We start from the raw sequence: 24,473 nt of genomic DNA on the forward strand, positions 1-24,473 counted from the left end.
CTGTACTCCCTGATAAGTCTTATGAGCAGTTGCTTGTTCTGTGTGCGAGCCTATAGTATCTGTGTGTGTGTGAGTGTGTGTGGTTTAACTGTACTTGCGTATGCACTGCATAGGCGCCATATTACTGTATGGATGTGTGCATGCATGATTGTAATTGCATTGTAACTGCCTGCATGTAATAACTGAATTTGATGTACAAAATGTGTGTGTGTAGGTGTGTGTGTCAGTATCAGATCGGTTTTATTTACTTTTGTCATTCAAATGCATTTACAACACATCACTAATCAGTGAGAATGCAGAGATGAGTGTTAATGAAGCAGGAGAGCTATATTTACCCCTCTGCTGACTCATCATTAGGACTAATGCACATTATAAAGTTTGTGCATTCCAGCTGTAAACTTGGGACAACAGGTAAGCAGTCACTCCAGATGTTTTTTTTAGGTTGTAGTTCTTGTGTTTGGTAGCATGTGTAACCAGATATATTAAAAAAACAAAAAACTCCACATTTTTCCACTGAAAGGTTAATATAATCCATGTAGACTGAATAACAAAACGAATAAATAAAAGATACACAATATAAAGTTAAAGTACAAATTACATTTTGAGAAACCGGGTCTAAAATTCCTTCCAAATACAAAGACCACCACTTTAGAAGCTACACCTGTTCAACTACTTGTTAATGCAAATATCCAGTTAGCCAATCACATGGCAGCAGCTCTATGCACTCAGGCATGTAGACACGGTGCAGGTGACCTGCTGAACTCCAAACTGAGCATCATAAAGGGGGCGAAATGGGATTTAGGTGACTTTGAATGTGGAGTGTTTGTTGTTTCCTGTTAAGAACAGGAAACTGAGAATACAAATCACACAATCTTAACAAAACTGGATTAAAATATTTGAAAAGCATTGGTCTGATTAGTGTTGAAGGTCAGAATTTAGCATAAACAACATGAAACCTCAGATTCCTCCTGCCTTGTGTGGGGGTGTAATAGTATTTCTTGGCACACTGTGGGCCCTTTAGTACCAACTTAGCAGCCTTTTTGCCTACAGTGCACCATCCTCAGGATAACACACTGTGTCACAAAGCTCAAATCATGGTTTCTTGAATGCAACAGTGAGTTGTGGTGAGATGGGAGATTAACATGTGTGATGCAGCCATGTCAACATGGACCAGAATAAATAAGGAATGTTTCCATGACCCGGTTAAATCTGTGCCATGAAGAATGAAGGAAATTCTCAAGGTGAAAACAAGGTGTACCTAAAAAAGTGTTAGCTTCAGCATTGGTATTAATGTCTATTACTTGTTTGAGATCCATGATGGTGAACATGACAGTATATTCTGAAAGTGCCAATTAAATTTAAGGAGTGACAAGTTAAAACAGGGCAGCTTTTAAGTTTGTATAAAATAAAATGAATATATCTCAGTGAGATATATTCGGTGGGAACATGTCGGCCCACTCACCATAGTCTGGAAGGTAGAGTGCAGCTGTGTTAAGAACGGGGGCTTTCCAGATAAAGCTAGCACTCTCTTCTCCACCATGGTGCACTCTACGTCATCATCTTGGATCACGACGTCCTTCTTCAGGATCTTTACAGCGTACAAGTCCTCGGTTCCTTTGCGCTCTGCCAGCATCACCTTAGAGAGAGGGCGAACAAAGAACATGTGGGAAATGCGAGAAGATGAATTCATCAATATTCAAAATCTTTAAGGCTCACAGCTGCTGTCATGGCTCTGTACCAACAAAGAAGGGAAAGAAACAGAGAGAGAAAAGGAGAAACAGGAGAAACAGGGGAGGTATTGTGAAGGACGGGGATAAAGGATCAGAGCGATGAAGGAAAGCTTCTCTGACTGTTTTGGGTTAGACAGTCAAAGTAAGAAATAAAGAGAAAAAAGACAAAGAGAAACCGATTCATCACTTTTCAAGACGCCAATGGAGGCGAAATAACCAGGGGAATAAGAAAGGAGAGAAAGAGGAAAATGGGATGATGTGAAGCCTCTTACAGAGTCACTCAAAGCCATTTTTATACATCACATACATTACATGGGTACAATTTGTGCGAGATAACAAAAATTAATCGTAATCGAGACATTTTTTAACGGCCTGTTCTGTAAGCCACAAAATCTGTGTTCAATAACCCCTGCTGGATGGCTAGCAAGGCTTTAACAAACATTAATTATATAATGAATTCGAAACTCGCCACTCTTACAAGTATTAAACATAATGATGCCGTTAGAGGACGCAAAACCTAAAAGCTGCTGCAGCAATCTCCCTGCAAGGGGAGAAAGCGCTTAGCCAGTGGTTCTTCTTGTGATAACTTTAATATTAGTCAGAGTTTCTCAAAGATTTTTATACTGTTCGACTTCCTTTTGCCCTTCATGAACAGTAAGGATGAAGCAAAGGAGAGAAAAAAAGACAAAGAAGACAAAAATCAAAGTAAAAAGGGCTTATTTCACATTTCCTGGATCATATGGTTCACAGTGTGGGGAAACTGTAGATAAAGGAAGGTTGATAGGTGAAGAGACTGGGATTAAAAAACAGAAAAAAAGGTTAAATAAATTTTAAGAAGGGCAGGGTGTTGTGAGGGACACATGGGCGAACTCAGAAACTGCCTGGCAGCACTCAAGTTTGACTTTTTATTGGGAATTCAAGGATGACAGCTTCTTGTAATCCACTTATGAGATGCACATAAATGAAAATAAACACACCCTGAATTGTGATTACTTTTATGTGGTTGCCAAATGCGGACCAGGTGTCATGAAAGGTTCACACAGACTTGTGACCAGAGCAAAAGTTCAATTAAATTCAACCTTCAAAGAAAGAAAGGATTTACAGGAGCCTGTTGAGGGTGTGTGTGCAGCATTCATGTTTAAGGTAACATTGAGATAGTTTGAGAAATGCAGAGAGTTGGTGTGTTTCAGCCTATCTAACCACACAGCTACAAAATTAACTGTTCCTTATATGTTGAATTTTAACCTAGAGGCATATTAATGTACTACTACATGTGACTCTAGTCGACTCAATGACTGTAAGATGCACCGGTCCTGTGGCTGTAAAACAACCCCAAATCATCACCCCTCCACCACCGTGCTTGACAGCTGGTATGAGGCGTTTGTGCCCATATACTGTGTTTGTTTGTTGCCAAACAGCTTCGTTCTCCTCTTTTCAAAGCATATTGTGGAAGAACTCTTGTGGTTCCTTCAGTTTTGTTTCTGTACTGTCATGAGCTTTTACATTTAACATGCTAACTGAGGTCTGCACAATCTGTCGGTAGTTTCTCTGACCCTGACCTTGAACTGAATTTGCTGGGACGTTCACTCCTGGGAAGATTGTGGCATTGTGTTAACAGACACCTGAATGCTACAGAGCAGCAAACTGCTAAAGCCTCTGCTTCTATCTTTCCACGTGCTAATAATCAGCTAATAATTTGGCTAATGTTACCCCCTCATTCCTATGGAAGCAATAAGGTTGTGCTTCATTTTTCACACTTGTCTGTTTTTTTTCCAGAAAGTCACTGTGACTTAGTAGCAGTGGTGGTCACTTGAAAACAGTAATTCATTACTAATTACTGATTACTTCTCCAAGAAAGTAATCCCAATACTTTACTGATTACTTATTTTCCAAAAGTAATTAGTTACTTTATTACTTAGTTATTTATTACTTAACATTCAAACCTATTTTCTGCATATTCCAGCATAAAAATAGTTTTTTTGTGTCTTTCAAATAGATGCAAGTAAAACACAGCAAAAAATAAATAAAACCAAAGATTCAGCAGTGTTAACTTGTTATTTTCTGTTTTATCGCGAGAGTACGGTTGCCCGCGAAGTGTTGTTGTTGTGGTCGGTATGTAAAATGGCGGAACGAATAAAGCGCTGTGAATGAGAGTACGACGTCGTGTCTTTTGAGTTAACATTGGTAGCAGAGGATGGTTTCCAATTACAAAGTACCACCAAAGCTTGATGAAGCCAGGCCATACGAATGCTGGAAGAATGAAGTCAATATCTGGAGACGGGTTACGGAGCTGGATAAAAAGAAACAGGCACTCGCGGTGGCGCTGGGCCTCGAGGGAAGAGCCAGAGAAACGGCCATGGAGATACCCGCGGAAGATTTAGACAAAGATGACGGTATGGAAATACTACTTGACGCGGTGTTTCAGAGAGAAGAGAAAGACCGCGCTTATGAAGCCTACTCGTGTTTTGACTCCATTGCAAAGAACCACAGCGTGTCCATGGCAGACTACATTATAGACTTTGAACAGCGTTATAACCGGATGAAAAAGTACAACATGACGCTGCCTGACGCTGTGCTAGCATTTAAGCTTCTAGATACAGCTTGTCTTGATGAGAAAAGTCGACAGCTTGCACTGACAGCGTGCACGGACTTAACGTTTGCGTCTATGAAGTCTGCACTGAAACGGATTTTCGGAGGGAAAGTAACCGGAGTTTTCAGCGGAATTCAACTGAACCAAGAAGCAGTTTTCCTTACGGAACAAAAAGGTCCCAAATACAAACGAAACAACGGTACTTCGTCGCAGAGTGGACAGCGACAACCACTACAAGGTACCAACCCACTTGACAAGTTTGGCAAGCGAACAAGATGTGCTATTTGTCAGAGCACTTACCACTGGGCGAAAGACTGTCCTCATCGTAATGGTGACCAAGTAAAGCTAACTGAAGATGGGAAAGTGGAGGAGTGTAACATTACCTTGTATACTAAAGCCTCAATGACAGACTCTGAAATCTTCCTGACTGAGGCACTGGGGTCAGCCATTATTGATACTGCATGTACACGTACAGTTTGTGGTCAGAAGTGGCTAGATAGTTACATGCGTGACCTCAGCCAAGGCCAAGTAAACAAGCTGTTGCAATCAGAAACCCCCAGCTCCAGACCATTTCGCTTTGGGGATGGTATTGTAGTGTATTCCAGCAGAAAAGTGAAACTTCCAGCAAAAATTGGACAAGCAAAATGTGACATTGAAAGTGAAGTAGTTCCTGTTGACATTCCACTACTACTGAGCAAAACGTCTCTCAAGAAAGCAGGGACTGTTCTAGACATGGAGAATGACAGTGTTGTCATGTTCAAGCAGCCTGTTCCCCTAGAGCTCACTAGTTCGGGACACTATTGTGTGGACATTAGAGATGAAAATACTACAGAAAGCTGCAATGAAAATGAAGTTCTCATGGTAACTGCTGAAATGTCTACAAAAGAGAAACAGAAAGTCCTTGTGAAACTTCATAAGCAGTTTGGTCATGCATCTGCAGAGAGGATATTGAGGCTCATCCAAAGCTCTGGCAATACAGATAAACAATGTGCAGTTATTCTACAAGAGATAGTTCGTGACTGTGACATTTGTCAGAAATATTGCAAAACCAAGCCGAGACCTGCTGTTGGTCTACCCCTGGCTTCTGAGTATAATGAGACAGTAGCGATGGATCTACATGAGCTGGAGCCCAATGTGTGGTACCTTCACATCATCGACCACTTCACACGCTTCAGTGCTGGCAGCATCGTAAAGACAAAGAAAGCTGCAGAGATCGTCAACTCCTTCATTCACACCTGGATAAGCATTCACGGTGCCCCCAGACGGCTCTACACAGACAACGGCGGAGAGTTCAACAACACAGACATTCGGGACATGGCTGAAAACTTCAACATTGAGGTAAAAACAACGGCGGGGTATAGTCCCTGGAGCAACGGACTACTGGAGAGACATAACATGACACTTACAGAAATCCTCCTGAAGGTAAAAAAGGAACGAGGATGTGACTGGCACACTGCGCTAGACTGGGCCCTTATGGCCAAAAACAGTATGCTTAATGTACATGGTTATAGTCCACATCAACTTGTGTTTGGCCAAAACCCCAACCTTCCTTCTGTGTTGATGGATAAGCCACCTGCCTTAGAGGGCACAACTGTAAGTGCAAGAGTAGCTGAACATATCTCAGCATTACATGCTTCCAGAAAAGCATTTACTGAGGCAGAGTGTTCAGAAAGGATCAGGAGAGCACTACGCAAACAACTTAGGCCTACAGATGACAAATATGAGGCAGGAGATAAAGTATACTACAAACGAGTCGACTGTACAGAGTGGAAGGGTCCAGGTGTAGTTATTGGGCAGGATGGAACTGTTGTATTTGTAAGACATGGGGGGACTCTTGTAAGAGTACACCAGTCAAGATTGACTAAAGTGGATTCACAGACTGGAGATAAACAAATACCACACAGTACTACTGATGATGACAACAAAGACGCAGTTGAAAATGATGACACTGACACACCCGATGGTGAACAGAGTATTAGTGAGGAAGAAGACATCACTATTGACAGAGAAACTAACACTACAGAAAACATGTCTGTCACACACACTACAGAAAACATGTCTGTCACACAAACTGCAAATGAGCCCTCTACACCCACTGATCATGTCTCTGCAAATGTAAAGTTAAGATCAGGACAGCTGATTGCTTTTACCAACAGAGACAACGGTGTTCAACACACAGCCAGAGTGCTAGGCAGAGCGGGAAAAGCAAAAGGGCAATACAAAAACTGGTACAATGTGCAATATCTTGAGCATGATGGTAGTGAAGGTGAAAAGAAAGCTGTAGACATGTCACTTGTTGATGGTCTTTGCACTGAAGCTGAAAACAGAGATGCAGATGTACTCATAACAAAAGATATTTCCTTTGATTCTGCTAAGCAGCAGGAGATTGAGAGCTGGCAAAGTAATGGTGTGTTTGATGAAGTGAAAGACCTGGGTCAAAAATGTGTGTCTACTAAATGGGTCTGTACACTCAAAGAAACTACTAATGGTGTTGTCCCAAAGGCTCGACTTGTGGCACGGGGGTTTGAAGAGGTAAATACTAAAGAACTACAGAAAGACTCTCCAACGTGTGCGTCTGAGTCCCTCAGACTGGTGCTAGCTGTGATATGTCAAAACAAGTGGAGAGTAAATTCAATGGACATTAAATCTGCCTTCTTGCAGGGAATGCAACTGTCAAGAGACATCTATCTTCGTCCCCCACCTGAAGCTGGCAAGGACAATGTTCTATGGAAACTGAAAAAGTGTGTTTATGGACTTGCAGATGCTTCACTTTATTGGTACAATAAGGTCAAAGACATTATGCTCAAAACTGGTGGTAAAATATCACAGGTTGATCCTGCAGTGTTCTATTGGCAGAATGAACAATCTGAGGTTACAGGAGTGCTTGCATGTCACGTTGATGATTTCCTTTGGGCTGGTTCAAGTCACTTTGCAACTCATATCATTCCTGTACTGAAATCTACCTTCCTTGTGGGCCGTGAAGAACATGACAGCTTTTCTTATGTTGGTATGGACATTTGTACAGTTAATGATGTAATAGAGGTGCATCAACAACTTTACATTGACAACCTACAACCGGTTCAGCTACAAGCAGCACGGGCTGTACAGAGGGAGGCTCCCTTAAGTGAAACAGAACGTGAGCAACTCAGGTCAAAAATAGGACAGATTTTGTGGGTTGCCAAACAAACAAGGCCTGATGTTATGTTTGACACATGTAGCCTTGGATCTAATATCAAAGATGCAACTGTACAGTCTATTCATGAAGTGAACAAAGTTATCCGTAAACTTAAGGCAGAGAAAGTGACTCTTAAGTTTCAGCACTTGGGTAACAGTGAGGATCTGGCATTGGTTGTTTTCAGTGATGCTTCATTTGGCAACCTTCCTGATGGCGGTACTCAAGGAGGGGCATTAATCGTCCTTATGGGTAAAGGAGGAAAGTTTTGTCCTCTCTTCTGGCAGTCTAAAAAAATCAGGCGCGTGGTCAGAAGTACACTGGCAGGAGAAACTCTTGCCATGTCAGATGGAATAGACAGTGCTGTCTTCCTGGCAACACTTTTTTCTGAGCTTACAACTGGTAACACTGGTCTAAACGCTCTTCCTTTGATCTGTGTAACTGATAATCATTCCTTGTTTGATGCACTCAAGTCTACTAAGCAGGTTACAGAGAAGAGACTGAGGCTAGAAATGAGCAGCATTAAAGAGCTCATACAAGGCAAGAAAATCAGACAGGTTTGTTGGTCAGATTCAAAATCTCAACTTGCTGATTGTCTGACGAAAAAGGGAGTTTCACCTTTAACCCTTCTAAAGGCGCTAGATGAAGGACTCTGGATACTGTAATCCTTTGTCTACAAAGTTGTCTTTGCATTCAAATGTACCATTGTTTATTGTGTGCAATGATAGTATGCTTTAAGTAAAGCTAAGCACTTTTGAAATGTTTTGTTTATATAAATATATACATATATGTATACAAATGTTTACAGGGGTGTGTATACAAATGTTTACTGGGGTGTGTTTATACTCCTATTTTATTTTTTTAAGAAAGAGGGAGATTGTTAACTTGTTATTTTCTGTTTTATCGCGAGAGTACGGTTGCCCGCGAAGTGTTGTTGTTGTGGTCGGTATGTAAAATGGCGGAACGAATAAAGCGCTGTGAATGAGAGTACGACGTCGTGTCTTTTGAGTTAACAAGCAGCACTAAATCCTGTTGCTCTTAAATCTGTTTTCACCTGTTTAGCAAGAGTGGAGCACGCGGAGGTTTGCCTGGTGCCGCAGCGGTATGTCAGTTGGGGGATCTGAGGTTCGCTCTGTGAATTTCACATTCCCGTGGAAGCGTGCTAGGTGCTTGCTCAGATTTGAAGTTTAATTTTTCGCTGTAAAAAGAAGTTTTCTTTCCACGCAGACTGTACAACGGATGCTAATGTTTCTGTCACTTTTTAGGGACTCAAACTCAAAGCAATGTCAGTACTTCCACGCTTTAAATGCTGCATGGTCGTACTATCTCCTGCACTCCATATGATCCATTGTTGATCTGCACACGTCTGTTGCTGCCACGGGCGTCACACGCTCGTACGTCATTGTCATGAGACACTCTCGCAAACAAAAATCACGATTAAGTAACGCAGTAACACAGCGTGGTTGCGGAAAAGTAAGAGTAATCTAATTACTTTTTTGCAATAATTACTTTACTCATTACCTTAAGAATTAATCAGATTACAGTAATGTGTTACTTGTAACGCATTGCTGCCCATCTCTGCTTAGTAGTGAAGATATTTCAATGATTTCTTGCTTGGAATAAGGGCAAAGGCACCAACTTACATTTTAGAATGCTGTGGAAAGGCTGCGGTGTTTGCCATGTGCAGTTCCCATAAGGCCAAATGACTTCTGTGACCTCAAGAAGTTGTTTTTCATTCAGTTGTATTGTGCATTTATATCTATTATTAAACATTCGATTTTAATTTGCACAAACCACAGGGCGAACCTAGTCACCAAAATTCCACTTGACCATTCCTCTGAGGCTAACAGACACAGCCGTGAGAAAGAACACAAGCTTGATCTCTACAGGCTGTATGTCTGCAAATAGAAACATATACCACAAAGACGTAAGAAATAAAAAAAAATTACTTCTTCTTACTCATTATTTAGAGGCAGGAAATGAGCATCAGCTTCGCGGTGCAAACACATTGATGTCACACTCGTTATTCTCTCTAAATTCTTTAAGAATGGAGCAATAAGAGTGACCTCTTATTCCCGCTTTCCCCCTCTGAGATGAGAAACTTAGCAACTTTGCTGTTTATGTCTTATAAATATTCAGGTATGATAATGCAGAGAGGTTACTGGGTTCGGTATTCTGTGGGGAGTGCAGCACATATGGACAAAGAGACGCAGTTATACATGTAGACGGGTGTGTGCGTGAGCACGTATCAGGGTATTAATATGCGTTTTTGGTTATACAGCTGCCAGTTTTAAAAACTTCAGCTGGTAGTATACTTTGTTGAACACAACTGAGTGTGTGCGTGTGTGCATATGGTGGCAGCGTGACTTTATGTAAATACAAACTTTATAGAGTTGAAACAGAGAGGAAGGACACCATCTGGCCCAAAGTTCATTTTATACAACCACAAGGACAAGACCAGCACAGGAGAAAGACATAAAACGCACAGGTCAGACAGTAACAACATGATCTTTTTGGCATCATTACACCACCATCGATTACACATTTTAACTTCCGCATTTATTATCCTTGTTTTTTCACCTTCCCAGTTATTGTGCTTGACCACAAGGATGTTTGGTGTCTGATCCACTCATAGACCGGTTGCAGCATGTGTGTCACTGTTTGCACCCTGGGAAGTTTTTCAGGGTCGTTTGCCAGAAAGCCGTCTCGAGGATATTAGCTGTCATGTGTCGTAAATGATGCCGCTGTGTTTTCTCTGCTGACCTTGCACAGTGAATTTATCCAGGCAAAATGAATGCTGCCCTGCAAGAATCTGCACTGTGCTGCATCACAGTGGGCTGTGTGTATCATTAAAAACGGTCATTTATTATATATAGTATACGCAGCTGTTGTTTCCACTGAGGCATTGAGTGTTCCAAGAAAACCTAAATGAAAACTTTTAAGACTTCCTTTTGCATTTGGATCATGTCTGCAGTGGCTTTAGTTACAGTGTTTGTGTGGTGGGCTTGAAGAACATTTCTTTTTAAATACCATCAGTTTGTTCATTACTCCAATAATTATTCTTCTGTGTACAGCAAATCTCAGGCTGCAGTGTCTTCTGTGAGGAGAAAGGGGGGAAACTGTAACCAAGAACTAATTTGTTGTGTAATAGCCCACTACCACACAGTCTTAGCTGGTCTAGAGGATTGTCAAGCATGAGGTTTGTGGCCTATTAGAGCTTCCAAACCAGGCCCACTGGATGGCTGCGCAAAGTATGGAAAGTGCAGAGATGTTTTTTTTTTTAAATAATTCCTGATGTTGTGCTTCCAGGGATAATTCAACACTGTAGCCATTGCCACAAATCCAGGCAAGGATGTTGGCAACACAAAAATGATTTTACAGCGATTAAAAATACATGCATCTCTCAGCTGAAGTGTTATTGCTGGTATTGTGTTACTGTGTCCCACCAAAAAACTAAAGGGAACATTCATGTATCCTAACACAATTCCTCACCCGTATGCTCAAAGGCTACTGCAGGGAGCCCACCCGGGGAACTGTGTCAGTCCCCCCTGTGGTATCTTCACGCCTTACTGTCTATTCTACAGTGTTTTCAAAAAAAGGAGGCTACAAACTCTCAGAATATAAGTCCTTAATGTATTTTATGTTGTGGACCATTTGCAGCACACTTGGATCTTGAGTGGACCGAACCAATGAAACTATACGATAAATGTCCAAAAAAGCGTTATGCCCTCCTTCATTATTCTGAAGCTGTATAGTGGGCCGAATTGGAGTCCTTGCTGGGCTGATTCTGGTCCCTGGGCCTCATGTTTGATACCCTTGACCTTACAGTAATGACAATTTTTGCTTTTGGCTATCATAAAATTTGCTAAAATTCATTATTCTGCACAGCAATGCCTGTTTTTGCTGTGGCGCCGTATGAAAATGAGACACCAACTGCCTTTGGGAAGCAGCAGCTGTAAACTTGAAGTTATTTTTGTGTGTCTGTACAACTCCAGCTCTTATTACGCCGCGATGCATGCGTATAAAGAATGATGAGGCAGGCCAAAATGAAGCGTGCCCTCTTGACTGCACATGTGTCCTATAATCACAGAGAAGTGTTTGCAGCAGTATTGTGTTACTCCGGTTGTGTGGCAGCAGGTCCTACCAGCCTCCCACGCACACTCAGGAACCTTTAAAGTGACACACACGTCATGTGAGCGACTCGTCTCACAAAATGTTCTGGTGCGTGTGTGCGTCTGCATAGCACAGACTAAAATGACTGTTGGATTTACATTTGCAGGAATGTGCTTTCCAACATGTGTGTGTTTGCTTGTGTGTGTGTGTACACTTTGTCTTCTGCTGAAGCTGTGCATCTCTGCATGCTTCAGCAGTCTGCGTTTGTGTGAGTTGGGTATTCCAGTAATGATCGCGCTTCAACTCAGGCTCCATTACAATGACGCATCAGTGTAGCTTTAAATGCTTGTTACCATGGAAACAGGCAGCCGGCATACAAGTCTGATACTCAGACAATGGTCTCTCTCTCTCTCTTTCGTGCTCTTTATGTCACTTTCGGCCTCCCTCCACCCTGCTGCTCTACCCCTCTGTCTGGCTTTCACAGCATCTTCCCATTCTTTCTGTTTCTTGCCTTGATTTTCATTCATTCACATCACTCTAACATCCCCCCCCCCCCCCCGCCCCCCGCCTTTTCCCGCTTTTCATTCAGTCCAACGTTTTTACCTCTCGCTCATTTTATTCACGTCAACCTTGTCGCGATGCCTCACATCTCTTGCCTCTCTTCTTCCATCGCCTACCTGTTTGTCGCATCATCTTCCTCACCTCTTTCTCTTCATCCACCTCGCCCTACTCGTGCTTCATCACCTTTGATTCCCTCTGTCTCCATCTCCTCTTTTTGGCCATGTTTTCTTTCCTTTGCTGTAAGCTCTGTTTGCAGTTATACAGCAAAGCTCTGATGCTCAAACAAACAAACACACAGACAAACAAGAGCCTCCCAGATATATTCGCTATAGCACACAAGTTATAGAAAAAACAAGGTTTTCTGTGTCCATGATAGCTGGCTCATGTATCGACTTAAACTACATGTAAATTAAGAGGCCAAAGTCACAGGGAGCATAATATACAGTGGGGCAAAAAAGTATTTAGTCAGCCACCGATTGTGCAAGTTCCCCCACCTAAAATGATGACAGAGGTCAGTAATTTGCACCAGAGGTACACTTCAACTGTGAGAGACAGAATGTGAAAAAAAAAAATCCATGAATCCACATGGTAGGATTTGTAAAGAATTTATTCGTAAATCAGGGTGGAAAATAAGTATTTGGTCAATAACAAAAATACAACTCAATACTTTGTAACATAACCTTTGTTGGCAATAACAGAGGTCAAACGTTTACTATAGGTCTTTACCAGGTTTGCACACACAGTAGCTGGTATTTTGGCCCATTCCTCCATGCAGATCTTCTCGAGAGCAGTGATGTTTTGGGGCTGTCGCCGAGCAACACGGACTTTCAACTCCCGCCACAGATTTTCTATGGGGTTGAGGTCTGGAGACTGGCTAGGCCACTCCAGGACTTTCAAATGCTTCTTACGGAGCCACTCCTTTGTTGCCCGGGCGGTGTGTTTTGGATCATTGTCATGTTGGAAGACCCAGCCTCGTTTCATCTTCAAAGTTCTCACTGATGGAAGGAGGTTTTGGCTCAAAATCTCACGATACATGGCCCCATTCATTCTGTCCTTAACACGGATCAGTCGTCCTGTCCCCTTGGCAGAAAAACAGCCCCATAGCATGATGTTTCCACCCCCATGCTTCACAGTAGGTATGGTGTTCTTGGGATGCAACTCAGTATTCTTCTTCCTCCAAACACGACGAGTTGAGTTTATACCAAAAAGTTCTACTTTGGTTTCATCTGACCACATGACATTCTCCCAATCCTCTGCTGTATCATCCATGTGCTCTCTGGCAAACTTCAGACGGGCCTGGACATGCACTGGCTTCAGCAGCGGAACACGTCTGGCACTGCGGGATTTGATTCCCTGCCGTTGTAGTGTGTTACTGATGGTGACCTTTGTTACTTTGGTCCCAGCTCTCTGCAGGTCATTCACCAGGTCCCCCCGTGTGGTTCTGGGATCTTTGCTCACCGTTCTCATGATCATTTTGACCCCACGGGATGAGATCTTGCGTGGAGCCCCAGATCGAGGGAGATTATCAGTGGTCTTGTATGTCTTCCATTTTCTGATGATTGCTCCCACAGTTGATTTTTTTCACACCAAGCTGCTTGCCTATTGTAGATTCACTCTTCCCAGTCTGGTGCAGGTCTACAATACTTTTCCTGGTGTCCTTCGAAAGCTCTTTGGTCTTGGCCATGGCGGAGTTTGGAGTCTGACTGTTTGAGGCTGTGGACAGGTGTCTTTTATACAGATGATGAGTTCAAACAGGTGCCATTCATACAGGTAACGAGTGGGGGACAGAAAAGCTTCTTACAGAAGACGTTACAGGTCTGTGAGAGCCAGAGATTTTCCTTGTTTGAGGTGACCAAATACTTATTTTCCACCCTAATTTACGAATAAATTCTTTACAAATCCTACCATGTGAATTCATGGATTTTTTTTTCACATTCTGTCTCTCACAGTTGAAGTGTACCTCTGGTGCAAATTACTGACCTCTATCATCATTTTAAGTGGGGGAACTTGCACAATCGGTGGCTGACTAAATACTTTTTTCCCCCACTGTATAGCAAGTTGTTAAGCTATGATTGTGCTGATTTTTGGATTTTAAGGGTGAGGCCGCTGTTCTTTTTGACTGTACCTTGTATCCCATAGAAAATGTTTATTTTTTGTTTACTTTATTTAAAAAGTGAAAATATTAATTGGCAGAAGGGTATATAATACAAATGTGCCAGATTTAGCCATGCAGGCTAATTTCCATCTGGCATCCCCACCAAGTCGATGGTGTTAAATATCAAAAACAGTAACACACACACACACACACACTTAAACATCACGTCTTACCTTGCCAAAGCTGCCCTTGCCCAGCACCATGAGGAAGTTAAAGTCAGACAACTTCATGCGGTCTTGGTTGCCATTGGAGTCGAACCGGGATGCGGCGTTGGCTGACTTCCCTTCTGTGTTCTTCCCCGGACCAATTTTAGCCCTCTAGATGGGGGTGAGAGAAAATAAAGGAGAAATTAGGCAAAACAAATTGGCACCCGAAATCCAGGATTTCATAGTGAGCTAATATTTTTTTAAAATGTCAGGATGAGGATGTTGGTGTTATTGAGCCATCTGGACTTAATTAAGAAGTGCTTTTTGTAGCATTTTAATGTTAATGAATACTATTAGTAATTTTGAAAACACTTGCATAATTGCCATAAACAAAGATCAAATCAGAGACAGATTAGTAAGCATGACTATAAGACCTAACAACTGAGAATTAAAGATCTGCTCTTAATGGTTTATATGATTTAAAACCGTAATTACATAATATGGACCAGTCACAGTAGCTCTAGTTTTCTGGAAACTTCCAGGCTGTCGTGGCTTCCTGGTGATTGCATAGAATGCTTTTTGCATTCACTATAACAAGTTACCGGTCGCTCAGAACATGCGACACCCTCAACCCCAGGTCACCAAACAATTAGGTCCGACTCTGAAGATGTTTTTATACCTGCAGTGTTTACTCTGTTTAAATTGATATCTGGTTTGTTTTCCCCCTTGGTGTGTTTCACTTGTGCAGGTGTGAACACGGTAATCGCACTTGGGTGTGGACCAAAACGACCGCACTGAGACCTTTTAGATGGTTTGGTTCCAAATGAACTTTAATGCAGTTTATCTATGGTGTGAATGTGATCTGACCTCGATCCAAACCAACTACCGGGTGTACGTTTCAAGTCTGAGCTAATAACTTCCTGGAGCCATGCATGCTCTGTACTCTGGGATGTAGGAGGTAGTATAGATGTCCAAACGTCTGTATGAGCTAGCAACTAGCTGTGGAATGAACATTCTCCATGTTCATGCTTGTAGTATTCCAGAACACAGAACCTTCTTCCTGTATTTACTTTTGTTGCTCCCGGCCCAGACACAGCTGGCCAATAAGCAGACTGAATATTCTCATCTAGTAAGTGGTGACGCATTTTGGTTTGCTTAGAGTTCACTTGGATTTTTCTCTCTGCAAAAAGAAAACAAACCATGGGGAAAAGCTACAAGTTCACAAACTCATCAACTGATTCAATCCAGAGTAAACGAACTGTAGGTGTGAAAACGCCCTAACGCCCTGAGACTGACCATTGTGAGTCTGGACAGGCTGGGGATGGTTTGCCTCACATAGTTGTGTCTGATCTCCCTTATCAGGGCGGCAACGGAGCGGCAGTTCTTTGCCAGATCATTATTGCAGCCTTTATGGTAACCTTTAGGATCTCTAGTGTTTCTCCTATTCCTTTGCTTCAAGTTATAAACCTGTTTTTCCTGTGCTACTTTAGTTTAGTCTTACTTTCTCCAGACCCATGAAACCATATTTGGAAGAATTACAAACCTTAAGCTTCCTGGAGTAACCCACTTGGCTTCCCCACTCACCTGCCTGCCTGCAATCTCGCCTCCCCATCTTGGCCTCTCTTGGTAACCCCTCTGTTCCCTCTTGCACAACAGTGTGACGAGTAAGCACCATTTGCTTTTCCCTTTGTTTAATTTAGTTACAGAAGCTCCTTTATTTCTAACTCAGTTTTTTCCCTCTTTTAGATCATCCCACTAAATCTGCACCAGTCGTGCCTCACTAACTTTAATTTGTTGATTCACTGTAAATAAAATCCCTTTCAATGTCCTCCATTTCTGTGAGTCTGCTCCTTGGGGCCACGTTTTCCCTCTTTCTGATAACTATGCTTGGTGAAATTTCCTCTGAATGAAGGAGGTAATGTGAATATATTTGAGATTTTCCCTGATTTATCACATTTAATCTCTGTATTATCATGAACAGATTGCATGTAATTGCTAAATTGACCCCATTCAGTCACAACTGGTAGCAGACTGACTCTTGTTGCCAGCTTATTGTCATTTTATTGCTGTCTTGGTGCAACAAAGATTGTGAGTTCATTGCACGCACTCACAGTAATTGTGATCGTGTCACGGTTTTACGGGGCGATCGTGGCTCAAGAGTTGGCAGTTCGTCTTGTAATCGGAAGGTTGCCGGTTCGAGCCCCGGCTCGTTGTGTCCTTGGGCAAGACACTTCACCCGTTGCCTACTGGTGGTGGTCAGAGGGCCCGGTGGCGCCAGTGTCCGGCAGCCTCACCTCTGTCAGTGCGCCCCAGCTTGCCATCACTGAATGTAAAGTGCTTTGGGGTCCTTAGGGACTAAGTAAAGCATTTACGGTTTCAGTGACATGTACCACTGTTTTCCTTTGTCTGACTGCAAAATTAAAACACAGTGTGGCAAAAAGACTTCTACATAGTGCTCATGTGTAAAGTATGATATTTGTTTGTGTTTGCATTTGCAACCTTTACTGGCAAAAACCAGAAAGATCGTTTTTTATCTTTTTTTTTCAGTTTATATAAAAACCACTAAGCGCACACAAATAATTACTGACTTTAAGATACTGAAGCCCCAGACGTAAACATAACTCCATGCCTTTAAATTTTACTGTGAAACAATCAAAATGTGTTGAAAGACAGAAATCTTCCTCGTTGTGTTTCGTTTATCATTTATTCTGTTTCATTTTCACCTTCATCTTTATAGATTTGGCCTTTGTCTCTAACTTTCCATTTATTCGTGTGTATCAGCAGCTGTCAGTCCTCTGCTCGCTCTTCATTTCTAACCATCTCTCTGTCTCGACCTTGTCATTCCCTCTCGTCTTATCTCCCTTGTAAGAATTTTAATCGTATTCTCTACTTTGTTAAGCCGCGCTTCAGTTTTAAAATGCTCTTAGTATATTAATCTTTAATAATTAATACATGCCTCCTCGCTCAGAAACAGAGGTACAGGCAGAGCACATCTAATCTTTTTCCAATCTTATCTTAAACTGATGATCCACACTGACGGTCTCTGCACTTTTTGTCCTGTGCCGCTGCAGTAATTTCCTCACTGCCACTGCTCTGCGGCTCCCTGCACTGCGTGTGGTGCACGCCATACAGTTCTCAGCTCATCAATGGATAAAAGCCTCTATCTGTCTCCATCTGTTGTCACGCAAACACACACAGACACACAAACAAGCGGGAACAGTCAAGGTGTTTGCGAGCAGCGGAGCATGCTGAAGGCAAAGCCTGCAGAGTAATGCCGCTCTCTCGCACTAACTCTGTCTAAAGCAGGAATGTCTAACTCGTTTTATACAGCGGGCTACATACAGCCCACTTTGATCTTATGTGGGCCGAACTGGTGAAACTCCAATTTCTGTCAGTGTAAAAGGTTTAACTACGCATTCAATCAATGAGAGACCTTAATGTAAGACAAAGAAGAGCAATTGTAACATTATGTCTCAGGTTTTCTACATGGTAAAGAAATGCTGCTGTAGTAAATGAAAGAAATCTGTCAGCATGACTCTTTGAGCTTAGATTGGAAGAATGTGTGTAAATCTATAACTGAATTACTTTGCTGTACTGTCAATGTCCATGAGATTTAAAACTACAGTTAAAAGACCAAAATCTATGCCCTCCTTTACATTTTCCAAAGCCTGCCAGCGGGCCAGATTGGGGTCTTTGTCAGGCTGATTCTGGCACGCAGGCCTTATGTTTGACGCTAAAGCCATGCAGATGATAAAAGACCACCAGACAAATGCTGAATGCAAACAGAAGGATGTCATTAAAGGTCCTCAGAACTGAAACCCCACCCCCCAAAACTCTGTGCCCTCTTAATTACAAGTAGATTTGGGTACTGGCTGAGTACAATAAGGCTGGGACAAAATACTGATGTACCAATATATTTTACTGCCTTCTCTGGTGACACAATTATCAATATAGTGGTGCCAAATTAGATCAGAACATGTGCCGAAGAGCGTTTACCAATCTCACAGAGGAAGAAGGAACTCAAAAAGGCAAAGTATCGGACACGGTAAAATAAAGTGTTATTACGTCTTGATTTCCACCCCTAAAATACATTTAAAGCACTTGTTAGTGATGTGGTTTTCCTACTCTAAAAGTTACAGTTACCACATGGTACCAATGTGTGTTGCAGAAACTCCTTTGAAATCAATTGATATCAGTCCGTGACACCAGGCAAACACTGCTCCCCCAAATATCAGTGGTGACGCTGAAGTCCCAGCTGTCTTCCAACAAGCTGTTCTAGATGCTTTTCCCACACATTTACAGTGAACTGTAAACCGAATGTAATCAGCATACAGGAAAATGAGAGCAAATTTATCGTAAAAGTCAAATCGCCTTCTCCTTCATATCTTATTCTGAGTTTCATCATGTGTATGAGATGGAGGCATCTGTGTCTTTCTTTCTCATTGCAACCTCTCTGAAGGCTTCACCCCAGAGGTTGAATTCAAGCTTGTGTGGATGCGCATGTTTCTGTGTGTGCGTGTGTGACATCTGCCCCCCCCCCCCGAGAATTTGTCTCAGTAAACGTCTGAGGAGCGTGACCTTGAGGAGACATGGGAAAGAAATACAGATTAAAAGAAAGAAAATCACAAGGCGGGCTGCAAAGGTGACAGCGGACAAAACAGATAAGTCAAGGAGGGAGAGGGAAGCTGAATGAGGACAGGGAGGAGGAACGCTGAGAGAAAGGAAGGATAGAAGGCAGGAATAGCTTCCCTATGAAGCCAACATTCAAACAATTAGCCATAAAGAATACTGCAGCGCACTTACATTGAACTTGTGATTGTTAAAATAAAGGCACAATCAAGAAGATTATAGCAAAACTATCTAATGAAGGGAAAATCTCTTCTTTGTAATCGTTCCGCATGCAAGGTCCGATCCATTAACAGTTTTCTAGCTCTTGTGAACTCATCTCTCCTTGTGCGTGTCAGCCAGCTGCCCTCTAAACCCACTCGCCTGCAATTCACCTCTCAGGTTTGCAAACCCTGCCTCTCTCCTCCCCGCCAGCTCAGCCACAGACCTCCGGGGCACGCCACTTGCCTGGAACTTTCCACTCTACACTTCCCTCCACAATCAACCTTCTAAACTCTGATTCTGTGTCCTGCATTTTTAGTTCACCGTTTGTTGGTCAAAACCTTAAAAGTTTTATCCCCCTCATACATCATTTGTTTCCATTTCTTCACTTGAACCTGCCAAAAAACATGCCAATGGTAATGCAGCTTCACAGACATAAAAAGTAATATTTTTGCACCATCAGGATTAGCTAGAATCAGAAAAATGAGTGGATCTCAGTATGGTGTGCAGCATGTCTCTAAAAAATTTAAGGAAACTGTACAAGTTGAGAACAATAGAAGCGTCAGACCTGAAAAAAAATATTTAATGCATGAAAAAATTGGGGGTGGGGTTAAAGACCTTTGGACAAGACTGTATTTCAAACAAACTGTGTATTTTTCATCTTCTTTTTTTAACATGCCCTGCAAGAACATTTTCCTAAACTGTGACAGAAGCAAATTTGCTACTAACATCACTATTTTAACACATTCACAAAAAGTCTTTCAGGTTTGTGGCTGAGTGTCACAAAGACAGAAGGAGGCGAGTAAAAGAGAGAGAGAAAAAAAACAAAGTGGTTATCCTCAACACTGCCAAATGAATGGGCCTACTGGTCAGCTGTTACTCACACACACGCACGCGCACACGCACGCACACACGCACACACTGGGCCTGCAGTGTGCCAGACCGGATGGTGCTATAAGTGTGCCTGCCAACTGCTAACAGCTCTCCCAGAGTGGCCCTCACTCAGACACACACAGATGTATAGTCCTCACACACATGCACACACACACACACACACACACACGCACGCACACAGGTAACCCTTTAATCACCTGCACTGTACGTCAACTTTTAAGATTTTAATGCACACACACCTCAAATTTCTGCCGTAGCTCCTCGTTGCCCTCCTCCCCCTCCGGAGGGACGGGTACATTGAAGTACTCGCCTTCTTCCTGGGAGAGCAGCTTAAACCTAAAGTGAGAGAATATTTCCAGTCAAATCAATTCCCAATTAGTTTATACAATTGGGGTGTTTAACTGCTGCCATTAACTGAAGCTGCTGACAGTTACTGCACCAATTTAAGGGCCTAAAGAATAATCAGGCCATTATTTACCAATTCATTCCCCTTCATGGTATTTTAACAAAGCCTGAGATGGGCTCAAAACACAGTGGAGACGCTTATCGTCCCACAAAATCAATACTATATAGTTTTCACATTTTTAAATAGCAAATCATTTGTGCTTGGCCTTTATAGATGCAGGGAAACAGATCCCTGCTCTTTACTTTCTTTGCTGTTAGGAAATATGCCTCCTCAGCCAGTTAGACTGTCAGATCTGAGCTGTGTTTCAAGCAGTTATGTCTCATGCCACAGTTATTTTTTGTTAAAATCGTTCTTCATTTTCCTGTTTTGGCAGTGATGAAGCATAAGTAGATAATATAACTGGCTTGTTCCCTATTCTCTGAACCACTTGTGCAAGATTTTAATCGATGTTAAAAAATGACATGGGAAACAGATATGAAGCGACACTGTTGTTTATCAGGAGCTACCTTTCTGGTTTCTGTACTCCACTTACTAGCAAAAATCTGCCCTTTAAGCAGCAAGGTGGAGCTGTTACCGAAATTAACACATGATAACAAGCTGGTCATGGTTGCTTATCTCATAATAAACACTTATTAATGACAGCGACTATGTTTGCATACTGATGGAGTTTGTGCTAGCTCCTTCAGACTGCCAACAATATATAAAAGGTATCACCAAAACTTTGAATCCTATAATGAACTCATATTCTTACATGTGTACATTTACAGTGCTGTGCTAAAGTCTCAGGCTGCCCCTCATTTCTTTATATTTTTTTTAGGAAAATGGGAAATTTATTGAAACATGTGCAATCACATGTGGAAATAATGTATATATAAGACAAAAACAGAGTTAGTACATTTCCGATTAGGCTTCGGATTAGGCTGCATCTCTGTGTCAGGTCTCTGCTGGATTTTTTCCCTATTTCTTAAGGACATAACTTTCATCTGCTGATAGTCATGTGTTGTAGATAGTTTTTAGGACTGCTACTTCTTCCTTTGTCCTCTACTTGTCCAGTTTCCTCAAATTTTTTTAGGGACATACTGCACACTGTGCTGAGTGCCAAGTTTGCAGCTAATAGCACTCTGGGAATCACCCTGTTGGTGCAAAAATATTGTTTTATGTGTCAAACTTTGACATCTTTTTTTAGTTTCAAGTAAAGAAATTGGAATACAATTGTCCTATGAGACAGGCTGCTAGTAACAAAGCACCTAAAGATGCTATTATACGGCTCTTTGCTAATTATGAATGCCTTTTTTATGCTTTAATGACTCTTAGGTCAGCATTAAGTAGTTCAATAAAGAAAAATACTGGACTGAAGGTGGGTGAAAAACCAGCCAATGTCCAATGAAAAACCTTAGAAGAGCTTCAGGAAATCAGAAGAAAGTGTGTCTCCTTGGATACAGAATAATAAAAAAGTAAATAAATCAGGGGTGACTCAAGACTTCTGCAGTAATGTTCACACTGTACATATCTGCAAACTATTATTAGGACACAAGTATGTTTTAGCATTATTTCAAATACCACAGTCTCACACAGAGCTTTAGCTTTACTCGCGCTCTGTATCTCCTCTCACCAGCGAGTGTGAGGGCTGCTCGAAGACGGAATAGAGGAAAACTTGCACAGGTTCACTCTGAACATCAGGTTTTTAATGGCATCTTTCCACCTCCACCATTCCACCTCAAAACCTGGCATCTCATTAAAAACCCTGACAGGGCAGCGTCAGCAAAAAACAAAAGAGAGGAAGATGGATATAGAGACTGGGCTACAGATAGAAAGTGCAGGAAGGAGGGAGGGAGGGTGGTGGAGATAAAGAAGCAGAGATAAAGAGATGGGGGTAGAGTTGCTCTGGCGCTGAGTATAATCAGACTAAAAAGAGGAGCTCTAACTAAAGTATTTCTCCTACAGCGCATTAATGAACAAGGTCACCTTTCCCTCCTCCTCCTCTACCACCACAGTTTCTCTGCCTCATGCCTCTCTACACCCTCTTCTATTCCTCCTTTTTTTCATCTCACCATCCATCCACCCCTTGTTTCTGGAGCTCCGAGATGCCAAAGGACAGTGATCCCATGAAGTCATTGCGGCTGGTCAGGTCCCAGTCCCACATCTCCACTGACAGACGGCGGTCCTTATCGTATTCTTTCAGGTGGCTGCGAGAGAAGGAAGGACAAACAACAGTTGATGGCTGAGAGTGATAACTGTAGGTGTGGTTATTGTCAAAGGTTTGAGTTTTAAAGACACACGGGAGCAGTGTTGAATTCATTCTTTTTCATCTTCCACATTTATTCCTGGGATCATTCCTCTGATAAGGTATCAGGAAAGCTTTCCATCTTTCTTCTGTGCATACTTTTTTCTTTCTTTTAGACACATTGATAGAAATGATAGCATTTCAGAGTGAACATCTGCACTTCCACAGTAAATTCAATGTGCCTTATTAAGTAAGTCACTGGAGCCAACTGTGGCAAACGACCCCAAAAGCAAGGTTTTACAAAAATGAGGCGCCAGATGTTTTTAACTGAGCGCCAGCGGTTACACATGCTTGGAAAGATGAGCATAATGCGACGCAGTCTCAACTCATTGCACTGAGCGAGTGAGGAGAAGACAAAAAAGAGATAAAGGGACACAGGAAAGACAGGCTGATAAATATATAAGATAGCCTCACACTTGGCGTGATAAAGCCTTACAATTTAAAGGTCTCGTTCCAGGTGGGGTTGAGGCAGCACTTTATGGTCTTGGTCTTCTGTTTACTCTCGCTGCGGGGATCCGGGATCAGTTTAAGCTTCACATAAGGGTCTGACAGACCGTTGGGGTCCATGGGAACCAGATTCCTGGCCTCTTTGACTGAAGGGAGAAATAAAAAGAAACAAGATGTGTGAGGGGAGAGAAGGGAGGAAAAAAAGAGAATAGACACTAATTTAAAGCAGCATTGAAAGTTTTAATTTATAAACCTTTCTTTAGGAGAAGTACTCTGCACAACACTGAGACAGAAAATACACAAGCGTGTAAGAAACCACAGCTTTAATATGAAGGTGAACTATTTCTACATATAAATGTAACTAAATGTAGCTAAAATAACTTTAATGATCACTCTCATAAAACGAGCTGAATTAGGAATGGTGGGAATTTATGAATATAAATAAATGCAGACATAATTTTAATTATTACTATTCTTAAAACTTAAAATAAAGAACAAATATGTTTATTCAAATTTAATTTTTGACTAACTTTTAAGGACACACCACCTGGTTTTAGCCAAATATTTATAATCCCATATATCTGCACTCACTTTTCTGCTGCCTCGTATGAATTTTCCTGCTTGGTGAAGCTGAAGCAAATATGCATTTGTTTTTATTTTTAAAGTGATGAATGAGCTGACATTGCTTTAAATAGAATTACTGCCTGGCAGTGAATACCCATGCCAACCAATCTATTGGTTGTTTTAGTTGTATTGCATCCACGCTGGTTCATAAGAGAAACTTTATTATTCATGCTTGGTCAATAAAGCAGATTTTGACAGAACAAATTTGGATGTTGCTACAAACAGGCTACAAATTCTACGTGCTTTACACACGTCTTCAAGCCTGCAGCAGGAAAGCTCTACAACCATTTCAGGGTGGGTACTATGTGAAATATGGTCAGAACTGTGGCAGGAGTTTCCGCAGAACACTCATAATGTCAGAGCAACTTTTTGGATATAAATGGTCATCATTTCATTTAATCCCATCAGACATTTTTATAAAATTCATGTCATAATTACCAAACAGATTTAAACGGAGCATACGAAGTCGAGGCCAAAAGCAGTAGCTTTTATTACTGACCCTGTAAATAATCAGTAATAAATGA

At 41.8% G+C, this 24,473-nt stretch overlaps 1 protein-coding gene across 1 annotated transcript in view; it reads right to left on the reverse strand.

Annotated features, from left to right (window-relative positions):
* Nucleotides 1–24,473, reverse strand: part of LOC146633419 (protein kinase C beta type) — a 92,806-nt gene that overhangs the window by 18,885 nt on the left and 49,448 nt on the right. Inside the window, exons 6-10 of the mRNA XM_085352224.1 lie at nucleotides 23,315–23,471; nucleotides 22,646–22,780; nucleotides 20,428–20,524; nucleotides 14,495–14,638; nucleotides 1,463–1,636 (exon numbers count right to left, since the gene is read on the reverse strand). Coding sequence (XP_085208350.1) covers nucleotides 1,463–1,636; nucleotides 14,495–14,638; nucleotides 20,428–20,524; nucleotides 22,646–22,780; nucleotides 23,315–23,471 — 707 coding nt within the window. The remainder of the gene's footprint in view (nucleotides 1–1,462; nucleotides 1,637–14,494; nucleotides 14,639–20,427; nucleotides 20,525–22,645; nucleotides 22,781–23,314; nucleotides 23,472–24,473) is intronic.

This window comes from Diplotaxodon limnothrissa, linkage group LG4 (genome assembly GCF_057381915.1).
Source record: "Diplotaxodon limnothrissa isolate DT_005_m linkage group LG4, D_limnothrissa_male_GT1.1, whole genome shotgun sequence".
Classification (NCBI taxonomy): Eukaryota; Metazoa; Chordata; class Actinopteri; order Cichliformes; family Cichlidae; genus Diplotaxodon; species Diplotaxodon limnothrissa.